The sequence below is a fragment of the Lactuca virosa genome, chromosome 7, assembly GCF_052849685.1.
Source record: "Lactuca virosa cultivar CGN04683 chromosome 7, Lactuca_virosa_CGN04683_v6, whole genome shotgun sequence".
Lineage (NCBI taxonomy): Eukaryota > Viridiplantae > Streptophyta > Magnoliopsida > Asterales > Asteraceae > Lactuca > Lactuca virosa.
Genome location: NC_136432.1, coordinates 237,791,087 through 237,806,502, shown reverse-complemented (window position 1 = coordinate 237,806,502; position 15,416 = coordinate 237,791,087). Strand labels below are relative to the sequence as shown.

General features: G+C 38.2%; 1 protein-coding gene across 1 annotated transcript; it reads right to left on the bottom strand.

Annotated features, from left to right (window-relative positions):
- Nucleotides 1–258: 258 nt before the first annotated feature.
- On the bottom strand, nucleotides 259–2,425 carry LOC145126110 (Acyl transferase/acyl hydrolase/lysophospholipase superfamily protein). The gene is made up of 7 exons (XM_079061525.1): nucleotides 1,784–2,425; nucleotides 1,428–1,571; nucleotides 1,271–1,343; nucleotides 1,080–1,185; nucleotides 881–977; nucleotides 698–793; nucleotides 259–597 (listed from the first exon to the last, which is right to left on the bottom strand). Exons 1-7 carry the CDS (start codon nucleotides 2,423–2,425, stop codon nucleotides 454–456), a joined length of 1,302 nt encoding a protein of 433 aa, XP_078917651.1. The 3' UTR covers nucleotides 259–453.
- Nucleotides 2,426–15,416: the final 12,991 nt, after the last annotated feature.

Here is a 15,416-nt window from a genome sequence, read left to right as displayed (position 1 = left end):
ATAATTGTCGTTCTAAATACAAACTTATAATATCATTTATCATATAGTACTCAGGCATTTCAGACCATTGTATTTGACAATAATCTCTACAAATCCAACATACTTGCAAAAATAAAAACACCATAGTTGAAAACCCTAATTTATCCTTCTAACAACCATTGTCCGACAGACACCAGTCAACTAGTTGGCTAGCATAAGGGCCCGGTACTCAAAAACAGCCCAATCCACATTGGAATTAAAATTCTCACACTGTAACAGTTGAATTCAGATATTTGTTGTTTTTGCATTTTCCTAAGTATGTTGGTGGTGTTGAGATTACGTGTCAAGTACAATTACTCGAAATACAAAACCCTAATTTTCTATATATAGAAAGCACTAAAAGTAGGATACCTACTATGTATCTAAACATACAAATACTTATACTCTTACTTTTGTACCTAATTATTATTATTATCATCTAACAAATGTATTATTGTCTTCTTGAACCAAATTATCAACGGGGTTTAAAGCAGCCCATACGGATGCATCCATGTATCCAAGCTCATACAGGTTATCAAGAATCAAATCGGCTGCTGGCTCCAACGCCCAACTGAATAGCTGGTTTGAGGAAATTAAGGTTTAATAGTAAGATAATGGGAACAATGTTGTTTTAATGTTAATGCTGCTAAAAAAAAGAATCTTGTAAGTTGTATTGTACCTCTCTTGGGGTTGCTCTATTTTCGGGATTACAGTCAGGGCTGATTCCGATGTTTTCCAGTCCCAAACGACTGGCTGGAAAAGCACACACACGGACCTGTAAAATTTAAAAAAAAAAATTACAAGGGTAAAATGGTCATTTACTCATATAAGTAAACGAATACAGATAAAAGTTAAAAGTTACCGTTTGAGCAGCGGATGTTGGTGGCATAAATAAAGTCAAACCGCCATCTACACAGAGTCTATTGCGGAACACAATTGCTGGTCTTGGTGCAAGGTATCTGAAAAAAGAGATTTATTTTTTATTTTTTATATTACATTTATGATGTCATAATTCATAAACATAAGAACAAATTAGTTTATTGAAAAAGAAATTAATATACCCTGGAATGAAAGAAGAAGTAATTACTGCATTAATAAGATCCTCCCTGGAATCAAACTGATCAACAAGTAAACCTCTTGGTCTCCATAGAATCTGTGTTACAGCAACTGTATTCATGATATAATTTATTAGAAAGCTGTATAAAAAGACGTAAATGCCCTTATCATGGAAAACAAGATATGCTTTGCTCACCTCTAACCCTTCCATTAGACCTTATATGAGCATCAACCGGAAGAAAATCTTCAAGAACTTCTCTAAGAACAGCCTGTCCCCATAGAAACATTTGTAAGAATGAAGCAAAATGATACAAACAAAAAGAATTTTAATATATATAAGTTGAGAAATATACACCAAGACGAAATGCAGTCCCTCTAGTTCGACAATCTTGAGCCAAAATCTTTGTAGCGTGTAAGGCTTCTTCCATACTTTCCCCTGATGCAACAACTGCACATACAATGGCACCAGCTGACGATCCAGCTAATGGGGTTGTATCCTGATTCAAAATATATCAACACATCTTAGGATTTAGGAATTAAGTTTGTATTGATAAGAACCCTAATTGATGCTTGCATACATGTAGAAAACTATGTCTTAGGAAGCAAATGTTAGCGTAGTTTACTAAGAAGAAACCTAACTGATACCTAACTGATACCAAGCAATCTGATTACACATGATCTGAAAAGAAAAGGGAATGAAATGATGTACCTTAATGTAACCCTTTTCGATTAGAAACTTGGCGACACCAAGATGATAGGGAAACAAAAGTCCAGCAGCAGAGAAGCTAAACCCAGGGCTAGTCACCGCCTTCCGCTCTCGTTCCGCTTCCACATCCTTCAGCCTCTGCTCCCACACCACGTCTCCATCGTCCACCACCGCCGCAATCTCCTCCTCCTTCACCTCCTTCCGATTCCTCGACCTACTCCAAAAATACGACTCCTTGCCCCCTAATTCCTCACCAAACATCCTAACTTTCTCCTCCGAATCCAATCCCCTTTCCATCGCATTTCTGCTCTTAATAATCCGAGATGCTATCCCTAGGAAAAGCTCCCCCGTCGCCACTGCAAAGGACCTCTTCTCCGATGGTGGTGGCGGCAATGGTGGTTGCTCGGTGTCGGGGGTGGTTATGTTGTTTGGGTCTTTTGAGGTGGCCTTTATGGAGAATTGTATAGTTGGAGGATGTCGAAAGAGGGTGCTGGTGGTGGAGTTAGGATTAGGGTTAAAGGAAGGACGGTGGAAGAGGGTGGAATTGGAAAGTGAAGTTGTCATCGGAGAAGAATAGGGCGGTGGAGGACGGCGGTGGTAGTTATAAATGAGTTTTTGGACGGAAGTTTTGGTGTATATAACCATTTTTTTCGATTAAAATATTAAATTAAGACGGAAGTGTCCAGTTTATAAGGTGACATAATCAATAACAAATTTTGTTTGGCTGTAATTTTTTTTTATTAATATTTCATTTAAAATATAATTTAGGGTTAATCACAAATATAGGTCGATTTGTGTATATATTTTCTATTTTATGTTTTTTGGTATATATATGATCATTGAATTTATTTAGTTTCTTCATAAAATATCATTATGACTGACTATTGTATGTTTAATCAGTTTTCGATGTCCTTTGGTAGCTCTGACAAAACTTTTGTCATCTTCTTCGACTAGTCTTCAGCCAACATGAATTTTCCTACGAGTTCTTGACACATCATATATATGTTCTTGGTTTTTAGATTTGTGTTTTGAACATTCACAAAAATGTGTGAAAATTTTCTTAAGTAAAAACTCACACAAGAAATTAAGATGTGTAAAGTGAGTAAACGAGTTCCAGGAGTTTTCATCTTCATCTATGTTCGTTGAGTGTATTTTTCCGGTGGAACAAACCCTAAACCGAAAATCTGAAAAACGAGTTCATCTTCTTATGAGAAACAAGTTCATCTCCAACTTTATCGAGTTCATCGAGTTATAAGGTTTTCCATATTTGAAGACCCCATTTCTTGACACATGCATGCATTTGAAGGTACATTTTCATCAAGCTCTTGAACAAACCATACCTGACAAGTTCTTTACATACACACATACACACTTGAAGTTCCATAAATCGTTTTTCGACCCTCGACCCTCTAAATTTCGTTTTTGAAGAGTGTTTGTTCTTGCGATGTTTTTGAGTTTCAAAAAATATGTTCTTAGAGATGTTTTTGAATTTGAGATGTGAAAACTCATAAATGGAAACCCAAAACTCAAGAAACCATTTGTGTTTGTGTTTGTGTTCGTATTCAGAAACTCAATAAAAATTTTCAGACTCTAAAGAGGGAAAGAAAATCATATGTTTAGGAAGAGGGTTTGTTCTTGAGATGTTCTTGAGTTTTATAAACAATGTTCTTGATATGTTTTTGAAGAGCGTTTGTTCTTTAGATGCGTGTGCGTGTGTGTGTTCATGAGTGTGTGCTTGAGTGTTTTGACCGGAAAAGATGACTAGGAAAATTCATATTTGGCCGAAAACCTACTCCAACCGGTAATACGGATGTTTTTTTTAACAAACTAAACAAGTTCAATGATCAATAATAGTCATATCTGTACAAAAAAATGAACTAAATGTGTACACGAGCTAATATATATGACCTTTATAAGTCATTAACCTATAATTTTATAATTAGATCTATAAATCGTTTTTAAATGGTAAACAGAAGATACTATAAATTATACCAAGATTAGTAATAATAAGTAACAAGTGGGTGTTTGGGATTGTTGATTTAAAATAGCATTTGTGAAGAATGGTAAAAAAAATTTGTTGACCACCAACATTTTCGCAGATGTTGGTCTGCGAATTGAACGATCATGAAGAATGGTTTTGTTCGTTCAATTATGTTCGTGAACATTCGTTTATATTGTTCGTTTACGTTCGTTTATATCTGTTCATTTAAGTTCATTTTATGTTCATATATGTTCAATTGTGTTTGATTACATTACTATATTATATGTTCGTTTATGTTCATATATGTTCAATTATGTTTGTTTATGTTCGTTTAACATGTCCACGAACATAAACTAACGAACATGAATAATGTAATTTGTTAAACGAACGAACGTGAACTAGAAAACTCGATTGTTTATCCGTTCGTGTTTGTTTGTTTATTCGGCTAACTTAAACGAACGAACATGAAAAATCATCGTTCGTATTCGTTCCGTTTGTTTACAGCCCTAGGTTTGATCATATAAAAAAATATTACATATTTCGTTTTATTTGGTAACAGATTTTTAGAAGTTTATAGCTTTTAGGTTTAAACAAAAAAATGATTACAAAAAAACTTCATTTGAAAATAAAATAAAAGCTTATAGTTTTTAGTTTAATAAACTCATCCACAGTCGTTAAAGATTCACTTGTTGGTAAGAAAAAGAAAAAGAAAAGTTAATACTCGTTGCTCAATTATTGATAATTTTATTGCTCATATAGAAATGGGGAGTGTTTCGGTTATGATGTCTCTAGAAGTAAAGTCGATTTAATCAAATATATTGATAGTCTTGGTGTGAATCTTATATAATTAATGTTATGTCTTATAATTCATGTGGCTTAGAGACAGAAAAATGTCGGGTGATCTCTAGGTTAAATTTTTGGGTTTACAGGAAACGCATCTTACTCGCACAAATTTGTTGAAAGTTTCGACTTTGCCTCTAGCTCCGCGCAAGGTCGATCAGGTGGTTTACTCTTTATATGGGACCCTGCTGTTTTTCTTAAAACACGAGTTATCTGCACGGAAAATGTAACAGCCCAAATTTTCATAAAATTTTTAAACTTTTAATTTCATAAACATCATCCATAGGAAGTACGGAAATCCCAATACATATCCATATTATTTTTGAATTTAGAGTACAAAAATCTAAATGTGAAAACACTGGAGAATGCACACCACGCCATCAAGTCGGGTCCTTGCCCTTATCAATAGAAGTACTTGAAACATTCAATAAAACTGTAAGCACAAGCTTAGTGAGTTTCCTAATCACACGAATCATATAATCACATAATGTCATGCTCATACATATACATACAAGTTTGCCATGGACTCCCTCCATGATCTTCAATGGAATGTCGTGGGCTACCCCCATGGTCTCGTATCCCCGTGCCATGGGCTCCTCCCATGATCTTGCCAAGTGCCATGGGCTCCTCCCATGGTCTTCACATAAACCAATACATAGATCAAATAGCAAACCATTACACATTCCAATACTAATCATCTCTTATGAATTAATGGGTCGGCCTTGGTGCCTTCAACCCATGAGTGTGGTGAGAAGACTCACCTCAATACTGAACGGTAGCTGACTAGGTCGGGACTCCAAATATCCGATCTATACAACCCTATAACAGAAACAATTTCTTAAATACAACTAAAAATGCCCTAAAACCCCTTAAAGGTCAAAATTTGTCAAAGACTAAGGTCAAAGGTCAAAGTCAACGACCTGAGTTGTCCCTCGACTCGCCGAGTTTCTCCATCATCTGTACAGATCGGGAAAAATCCCATCAACTCGTCGAGTTTATTAATGAACTCTTCGAGTTGGCCAGAAATCCAACCTCTTAATGCATTAAGCTGATACCATCGAATCTAGGGACTCCAATCTCAGATATCACCCAAAAATGATGCCTAGAGGGGTCAATTTTCCAACTTTACCCTTAAGAACCATCCAATAAGAAACAAACCCAAACCCTAGGCTCTTTACAGTGAGTCTTAATCCATTAAGCCCTTGAACTCTCCTGTGACAACCGTCAATTTCTAGTCAAGTCTAAGTCAAATAAAGTCAACAAGTCAAACTAGTCAACTCATTTAACCCTTGTATATTAGGGTTTCCATTATGTTTCCTATTGTACTACTCGCAATCTTAATACAAAGTATCACTTAGAGTTTTCACATGTTGGGAAATTCTAAACCCTAATCAGGGCAAGTGATGAAACTACTCGATAAAACATTATTTCATACCCCTCGGGGGTGTATAACATTCATAACAAGGCTTAACAGAGTGTAAGAACCTTGCGTTACGAAGCCAAACACTCAAAAAGGTCACAAACGTAGTCTCTCTCAACCTCTTTCACTCTATCTCTCTCTATCTAAAATCTCTCCCAAAATCTCTTTTAACTTTTTAGAATCATTCGGGTCATCCCGACACTTGACTTGGTGAAAAACCGCTCGAAACGGGAAGTTCTTATGAAAAACAGCCTTAAAGGACCGAAACCTCTCTATTAGAACCGAACCCTCTTAGAGCCAAAGCTCCAAGGACCGAACCCGAAGGTCCCTTAAGGAACCGAAGCTATAGAACCGAAACTGCAGGGACCGAAACCGAAGCCTCCCTTTCGCTCCATTTCGCCTTCGGGTCAAGTCACTTCGGACCGAACCCACTTTCGGCCTATTTCGCCTTCGGGCTATTTCGGGTCATCTCGCCTTCGGTCCATGGCAGTAGGGACCAAACCTCGGTCCTATCCGATCAACTTCGCAGGAAGACCCATTTCACCCGGTTTTCGACCACGACTTCATTTTAAGCCCGTTTTTCATGATTTTGACGTGGGATTTTCACCAAAATTCATATTTTTACATATAAAACACTATATAATTATAATTTAAACACATTTTAGGGAAAATCATTGCCTAAGAATAAAATCTCGTTGGTAAGATTTATGGGTGGAGTGTTGACTTTATCTTTCGGTTATGACACAAGCAATCCCACACACACACTCCATGGCCATCCACAGTCACTATTCATCACTATTCAATTAATCATTAGTCCTTCCACCCTCTTTCTCCAGCATATGAGGGTGATCAAGGCTGAAAATCTTTACTCCACCTCCCACCTTCTACACACTTTCACCAAGGATCAAACCCATTTCTCTCTCTCACTTTCTCTCTCTAAAAACTCGAATTTGAAGGTTGTTCTTGAGCATGTCCCTCCAAGTTTAGTAAGTAACTTCATCCTTCACTTGATTATCTTGCATCCTTTCACTCAAATCATGGGTTTCTTACACAAACATCATCATAATTGTTGCTAGATCTTCGAATCTTCAAGCATCTCCCAAGTGTTCTTGAGTTGAACACTTCTTTTCTTCATCATCCATCTACTGAAATCACTCAAGGTGAGTTCATACCCCTACATTTTCATGTTTTCTTCAAGTTTTAAGGGGGGGGGGGGGGGGAATACAAGTTAAAATACCAAAAACTTAACTAAATTCAAGCAACAGCTTTCATCAGAAAAGTTGAGTCCTATTCATGGACTGTTTTGACTATCTTAAACTTAATATATTTAAAAACTATTTAATATGCAAATAGTTCAGGTTCATACCTTTAAAATGACTACTTGCACATCTCCATACGATTTTTCTACAATTTATGGCGATTTTTACAAAACTTCCTATCATTTCAGAAACGAATTCGGACCAGTCTGTGAATATGAACATTTTCACACAGGTTAGGGACTTCCAAAAATCATAATAAAAATTATGAATAAACTAGACACATTTTCTAAACTCTCAGATTTTACGGATCTAGTTTTCGGTTTCGTATGAATTTTCTGTGATTTTTCTAAATCAGTGCAAAAATGGTAAAAAACGAATTTACAGTTTACAACAACACTTTGTAACATGTCGAGCAAAGTGTTAAACCTTGATGACGTCATATTTTGCATGTGTTTTATGTTGTGATAAAATTATATAACAGAAAAATAGACATTAAATTGTAAGAATCCTTATTATTACAAGTATTGCAAGATGAGGCATAATAAACATAGTTATGTTTTTGCTATAAATCTACTTACACAGAAAAGGTTACTATACATTACAAACATTTTGATAAACTATAATATGTATAGTTTATGTTTCATATACATTACAAACAATTAGGATAAACTACAATAAGTATAGTTTATGGATTTCACGATAAAAGCACACTACATGAAAAAGGTTTTACACTCAAAACAAATGGGTTTTTCATATACTACATGATCAACTACAATAAGTATAGTTTATGGATTTTACGATAAAAGCACACCACAGAAAAGGTTTTACTCTCAAAACAAATGGGTTTTTCAAATACTACATGATAAACTATAATAGTAATAGTTTATGGATTTCATATCACTAATTTATTTCATAAAAGGTGATTTCACTTCCACCACATAATAGGTTTTATATTCAAACTATATGTAAACTAGTTAACGTAAGTTGTGAGACAATTCTTCCATCGTACTCTTAGAGTACGGGTTCAAATTCCTGTAAGTTATAACTAGAGTCTCTTGTAGGGAGAGCGTGATAATTTGTAACATACACGTTTTGAAATCGTGTTATGTAATCCAAAAAGTTAAAAATATTATGAAATATTATGTGAAATTGAGTGTTGAGTTCTAACATATAGTTTTTACGAGAAATGAAGTAAAACTATGTTTAGAATCACTCATAAATTATTGGAAGTCTTATGAGATTCCAATTAAAAGCCAAATAGTGAAATTTAGCGAAAATATAAAATTTGAGATAAGTAAAATTTTATTATTGAAAGTTGTAGATAATCTCGTTAGAAACACGTAGGCGAAAACCTCATCGAAATCTGAGTTATAACAAAGAAGTTATGACCAATCGAAGATCCGCGATAAAACCGGCACGATGTCGAATGACGTAAAAAGTGAGTTTTTGATAAACTACTTTTTAGCCTTAGTGATCTAAATGAAAGTCGTAGTATTCGTTAAACCGAGAATTTTGATAGAAAGAACGCCAAAATCTGACTTCGTATGAGGAAGTTATGATTTTTACAAGTTTCAGCTTAGCAGTAGACAGCTAAAAACTCGAAATTTTGATCGAGTGATTTTTAGCCGACACAACCTAAACGAGAATCAAAGGTCTCATCATTAGTAGTACAACGGTAAAAAGTCTGACGAAAACGGACGTCGGATGAAGAAGTTATGAATTTTTAACGGATTTACCAGTCCCGGTCTGTTAAAAATAATAACATAAAAATAAATTCAAAATTTTCCGACGAAGTCTAAACGAAAGTTGTAGAGCATAATTTTCTCTACGCGTGCATATAAAGAATGTCAAAAACGGAGCTCGTATGAGAAGGTTATGGATTTTACAAGATTTGGCACATTTTTCGAGAAAAATCGCATGAATAGTAATTGCCACGTCACCCTCGCTCGGAGTTGGCCACGTGTCCGAAGCTACTGCGTGGCATGCCCGAGGAGCGACGCGTGTCGCACAGGTGTCCGAAGAAAGCCACGTGATCCGCACATGAAACCCACGTGATCCGACCCGCGTGTAGGCTTCTGATTCGACCGAAGAGGAGGCCCAATCCGAAGCGAGTAGGTGTCCGAACCGAACCTCACCCTGCTGACAGCTGGTCCGAGCCTCTCATGCGAGCCTCTCGCTTCCCAGCCTCGGATCCGAACCTCCGGATCTCCTCCCCTATAAATACCAACCTTGCGAGATTACCCGGGGAATTTTGGGAAATTGCCACTTTTTCACCCCTTTTCAACATTTTCTTGCATTCCGACTTCCCCCGAAGCCCCGGTACTTATTCCAAAGCCCGAAACGCGCCCCGAGATTCCCGAGAAGCCCGAAAAATTTATCTTTTCGGTTTCGAAGCTCTACCTTCGCAGAGCCCGATTTTCAAGAAAACTCCCGGTTTTCAACGAAGAAAGTCATATTTAAAGCCGAAGTGCTGCCCAAATTACTATTTTGACCCCCGGTTATTTCTCGGTGAGTTTAATATATAGGAACAATTGTATGTTATGTGTTATATGTGCTATGTGCGTTTCCATGTTATCATCTCGAGTTGTTGTATCTGTTATTTTATAGCAAGGCTGTACCTCTGACTTGAAGTGTATGACATAAGCATCACTTGGGTATTGGTATGAACCGTTGACCATGAAGTGTATGACATAGGCATCACTTTGGCTTCGGTAGTATGCTAAGATAAGGCTGAAAACCTAAATATTCTAGCAAAATGATATTCTTGAGTATTTACTGTGCCATTTGTGCTGAAACTTTATTGATTCTATATCAAGTATGGAATTTGTTATGTCTCATTGATTAATATGGAAAGCTTTTCGCATTATGCCTTTGTTGTTCCTTGTTCCTCTTTGCTTCTGGCATATTACAGTATATATATGGCATAACGTTATATTGTATCTATTATTGAACTCACTAAGCGCCACCGCTTACCCCTCTCAATGTTTAACTAATTTGCAGGAGATAAGCATCCAGTATAGTTATATACTGGTAGCAGATTTTTGAATAGTTTGAAACTACTGTATTGATAGAAGATTTTCGAATAGTTTGAAACTATTGTATTTTGCACTCCCATATGTATAAATCTATAGAATCCTGGGAAGTTATGTAATATATAACACTATGAGATAGTGGGTTTGTATCCAGTAGTTTGTAACCGTTTTATCAATATAAAATATTGTTTTATGAATATGCATGTAGCATGTGTCAGAATAACAATTGTCAAATATGAAAGTTTGGGTCTTTCAGAAATATGAAAGTATAGAAAGGGGTTCTTTCATAATTGTGTATAGATCTATATTGGGATCGACACCCCACACCTCGCTGCTAGCTACAGCCGGACCTGCAGGTCTGCGGGTGACAAGAGTCATAGGATCTTGACGTCTGAAAAACGTTGTTGCAGGTTAATTCTCGTTGTAGTATGGTTATAACGACTCACATTGGGAGTTAACAATCTTTCAAGTTTACAGGGAAAATTCTACTTTGAAAAGGGGTTTTATCTATTTAAAACTACAAGCACGTTATAGGTACAAAACACACACATATTCTCGGTCTTGGGATTTAAGGCTACATAACTTTTTATAAGGAAAATATTGGATTTTCTTTGGAAACGCATTACTATTATAAACATCATAAGTACAAAACACACACATATTCTCGGTCTTGGGATTTAAGGCTACATAACTTTTTATAAGGAAAATAAGGGATTTTTCTTGAAGTATACATGACAAAGTACCAGGTTTACACTAAATGGTTTTCATGATATTAAAACTACGTTTCATCTAGAATTGTTAGACTTCAGCTATAATTGCTAAGAGTACATGTTAGAGTAATATAAGAATTTAGTCGCAATCAACTTAGAATTGGTGGGCCCGCCTTACTTCCTGTTCCTTGTTTGGTTGTGGACCTAGGGCAGACCCATTATATTCGACGGTTTATTTAACTTAAATTTTATATAACTTATATACGCTGGGTGATTATAGAAGGAATCTACGGGTCTTTCTAGGGTACGTTATCGCATAACATAGGAGCGTTCATTTCACACTTAATAAAGAAAATATTGGATTTTCTGGAATCATACTCTATCGCTTTTACAAGGAAAACAACTTCTTTCTCAAATAAAACTCTTATGAATTCACCAACTTAATTGTTGACACTTTTTCAAAACTACTTGTATTCTCAGGAAATCAGTGAAACAGGAAATCAACAACATCTTGAGGATGGGACGTTAAATCGTCAAACAATTCATTTTGTCATCATAATGTAATTGAATTTGAAACATGTAAACATATACTATGGTGTAACCTTTTCAATTATATTTATGATGGTTGTATTTACTTTGAGCACTATTATACTCATTGTTGTGATACTATACATGAAGTCCTCCACCCCCAGACGTTTCCGCCATCCGTGGTTTGGGGGTGTGACAGATTGGTATTAGAGCATTGTTTATAGTGAACTAAGTATATCGAACCACATAAGATATACAAACTATAAATGCATTGGGACTAAAGTATATGATTTAAACATTTTCAAATAACTATACTTTTAGAAATAAATAGTTTCTTGTTAAAAGTATAAGTACATACATGCATACCGGTTTAGTGTCACGTCTAAGGAAAACACAAAAGTAAAATGAGGAGTTGGACACTACGAGTAGGCCTTGGGATATGTAATCAGACTTGGGACGAATATAGCCTGATCAACTATATTTATCTGAGGTGTGATTGATGTATGCCGGGGAATGGTCGTAGTGAGCAACAAGCCTAAAAACTTCCCATACAAGAAAATCATTAAGAACCAAACATAACATTTAAAATACTATAGGAGTATTTTGTGGAACTGTAACTTATGTGAAAACTAAACAGATTCTTGCTAGTAGATCTACAATCACTAAGTGGATACACTAAAGTTATATATAACTTAGATAGCATAGACTTAGAATCTGTGATCATTGCTTTACTTCATGTTCCTTGTTTGGTTGTGGTTTTGGAGTATGATCACTTATTCAAAGGTCTATCATATCTTTTGTTATATGTAACTGGTATGCACCATGTCATTATAGAAATAACTAAGGAGGATCAAACCCCTATAAGTATTTCTAGGGAGATGATTATTATATGCCTCTTACCCCACCCCTATTCTCGCACGGACATCATGACAAGATTTTACTTACCAGGAGACCCCTACTTTCCGATAGTGCTTCCTCATCTCGTCCTCCGGCTCCCAGGTCCATTCGGAGCCTCTTCGGTGCTACCATTGCACCTTTACTAACTTCACTTCCTTGTTCCGAAGGGATTTCGTTTCTCTGTCCAGAATTGCAATGGGCTTTTCCATATAATTCAGGCTCTCATCAATCTGGATATCATCTAGCGATACAACCATCGACTCGTCAGCCACACACTTCCACAGCTACGAAATGTGAAATGTACTGTGGATCTGCCCAAGCTCCTCAGGAAAGTCCACCTGATACGTAACCTTGCCCACCCGGGCGATAATCCAAAACGGACCAAAATACATGGGGCCCAACTTGCCCCGCTTCCTGAACCGGATAACACCCTTCCAGGGTGACACCTTCAGGAGCACCATGTCCCCTACTTGGACTTCCAGGTCCGATCTGCGTCTATCCGCATAGCTCTTCTGTCTGCTCTGTGCTGTCTGAAGCCGGTAGCGAACCTGCTGGATCAACTCGGTCATCTTAAGCACCACTTTGGTGCTTCCCATAACTCGATGCCCAACCTCCCCCCCCCCCAGCAAACTGGAGTCCTACACCTCTGACCATAGAGCGCCTCAAACGGGGGTCGGTCAATACTAGCATGATAACTATTGTTGTATGAAAACTCTGCTAGTGGAAGGTAAGTATCCCAATTCCCTTCGAAATCCAATACACACCCGAAGCATATCCTCGAGCGTCTGAATCGTCCGCTCACTCTGACCGTCGGTTTGGGGGTGGTAAGCAGTGCTGAAATGCACCTGAGTTCCCAACTCCTCATGGAACTTTCTCCAAAATCTGGAGGTGAAACAAACATCGCGGTCCAAGACCACAGATACTGGCACCCCGTGCCTGACCACCACCTCTCGCACATAAATATCTGCTAATTTCTCTGCGGAGATACTCTCAGAAATCGTAATAAAATGTGTACTCTTGGTCCACCTGTCCACAATAACCCAAATGGAATCCACACTCTGCGCAGTCTTAGGTAGCTTCGTGATAAAATCCATAGAGATCTCTTCCCATTTCCACATGGGAATAGGTAGCGGCTGCATCTTGCCATGAGGCCTCTGATGTTTGGCCTTGACCTTCCTGCAGGTCAAACACCACTCGACAAACCATGCAACCTCCCGCTTCATGCAAGGCCACCAATAACTCAATCTCAGGTATCGATACATCTTTGTGGCCCCCGGATGGATAGAAAATTTTGACTTGTGTGCCTCCTCCAAGATTCTTTGCCTCACACCCCCGGACGCCGAAACCCAAACTCTGCCACACTGAGTCAATAACCCTCGACCATCTCGAACAAACAACGAAATTTTCCCTCGAATCCGCTCGATCTTCCAGTTCTCCCTTTTTAAACCCTCCACCTGTGCCTCCTTAATCATATCCAATAAAGGTGAAATCACTGTCATCCTCAAGCAAATATCTCGAATCGGGGCACTTGCTGTCTTACGGCTCAAAGCATCGTCCACCACATTGGCTTTCCCGGGATGGTACAAGATTTCACAGTCATAATCCTTTACTAAATCGAGCCATCTCCTCTGTCGCATATTCAGATTCTGCTGATCCATCAAATACTTCAAACTCTTATGATCAGTGAAAATGGTGCATCAGACCCCATACAAATAATGTCTCCAAATCTTGATGGAAAACACCACCGCCCCTAATTCCAAGTCATGAGTGGGGTAATTCGCCTCATGGGGCTTCAACTGTCTTGAAGCATAAGCAATCATATGCCCCCTCTGCATCAGATTTGCTCCTAATCCTAAAATAGAAGCATCACAATACACTACAAAGTCATCCAATCCCTCAGGTAGTGCTAGAATCGGGGCCTCACATAATTTTTTCCTCAAGGTCTCGGATGTCGACTGTTGATCTGGACCCCACCGAAAGGTTACGCTTTTCTTGGTCAACCGGGTCAAAGGTACAACGATCTTGGAGAAATCCTGAATAAATCTCCGATAGTACCCTGTAAGACCCAAGAAACTCCGGATCTCAGATGCGTTCTTCGGAACCTCCCAACGCATCACCGCCTTAATTTTGGTTGGATCAATCAAAATACCCTCTTGATTGATGATTTGTTCCAAAAACTGCACCTCACGTAACCAAAAATCACATTTGGAGAATTTGGCGTACAACCTCTCCATCCTCAAGGTCTCCAACACCTCCCTCAAATGTTGCTCGTGTTGCTCTTTGGTCTTAGAATAGACCAAGATATCATCAATGAAGACGATCACAGACCGATCCAACATTGGTCTACAAAACCGGTTCATGAGATCCATGAACACCGCTGGAGCATTGGTGAGCCCAAATGGAATCACCACAAACTCATAGTGACCATAACGAGTCCTGAAGGTCGTCTTCGGTATATCCTCACCCTAATCCTCATCTGGTGATACCCCGACCAAAGATCAATCTTGGAAAACCAAGGTGCACCCTGAAGCTGGTCGAACAAATCATCAATCCACGGAAGCGGATAATGGTTCTTCACCGTTAGCTTGTTCAGATCCCGATAATCAATACACATCCTGTGTGACCCATCCTTCTTTTTCACGAATAGGATCGGTGCTCCCCATGGGGAACTGCTCGGACGAATAAATCCTCGGTCTAGCATCTCCTGAAGCTGTGTAGACAACTCTTGCATCTCAGGCGGAGCTAGACGATATGGTGCCTTGGTTATCGGAGCCGCACCAGGCAGTAAATCAATACGGAACTCCACTTGCCTCTCGGGAGGCACCCCCGGCAACTCCTCAGGAAATACGTCAGGAAAATCTCGCACAATCGGAACACCGCTCAACTCTGGTGTGGCCTCAATCCTCGTGTCTGAAACATAAGCCAAGAACCCAGAACAACCCTGCTGAAGAAGCCTCCTAGCCCTCGCA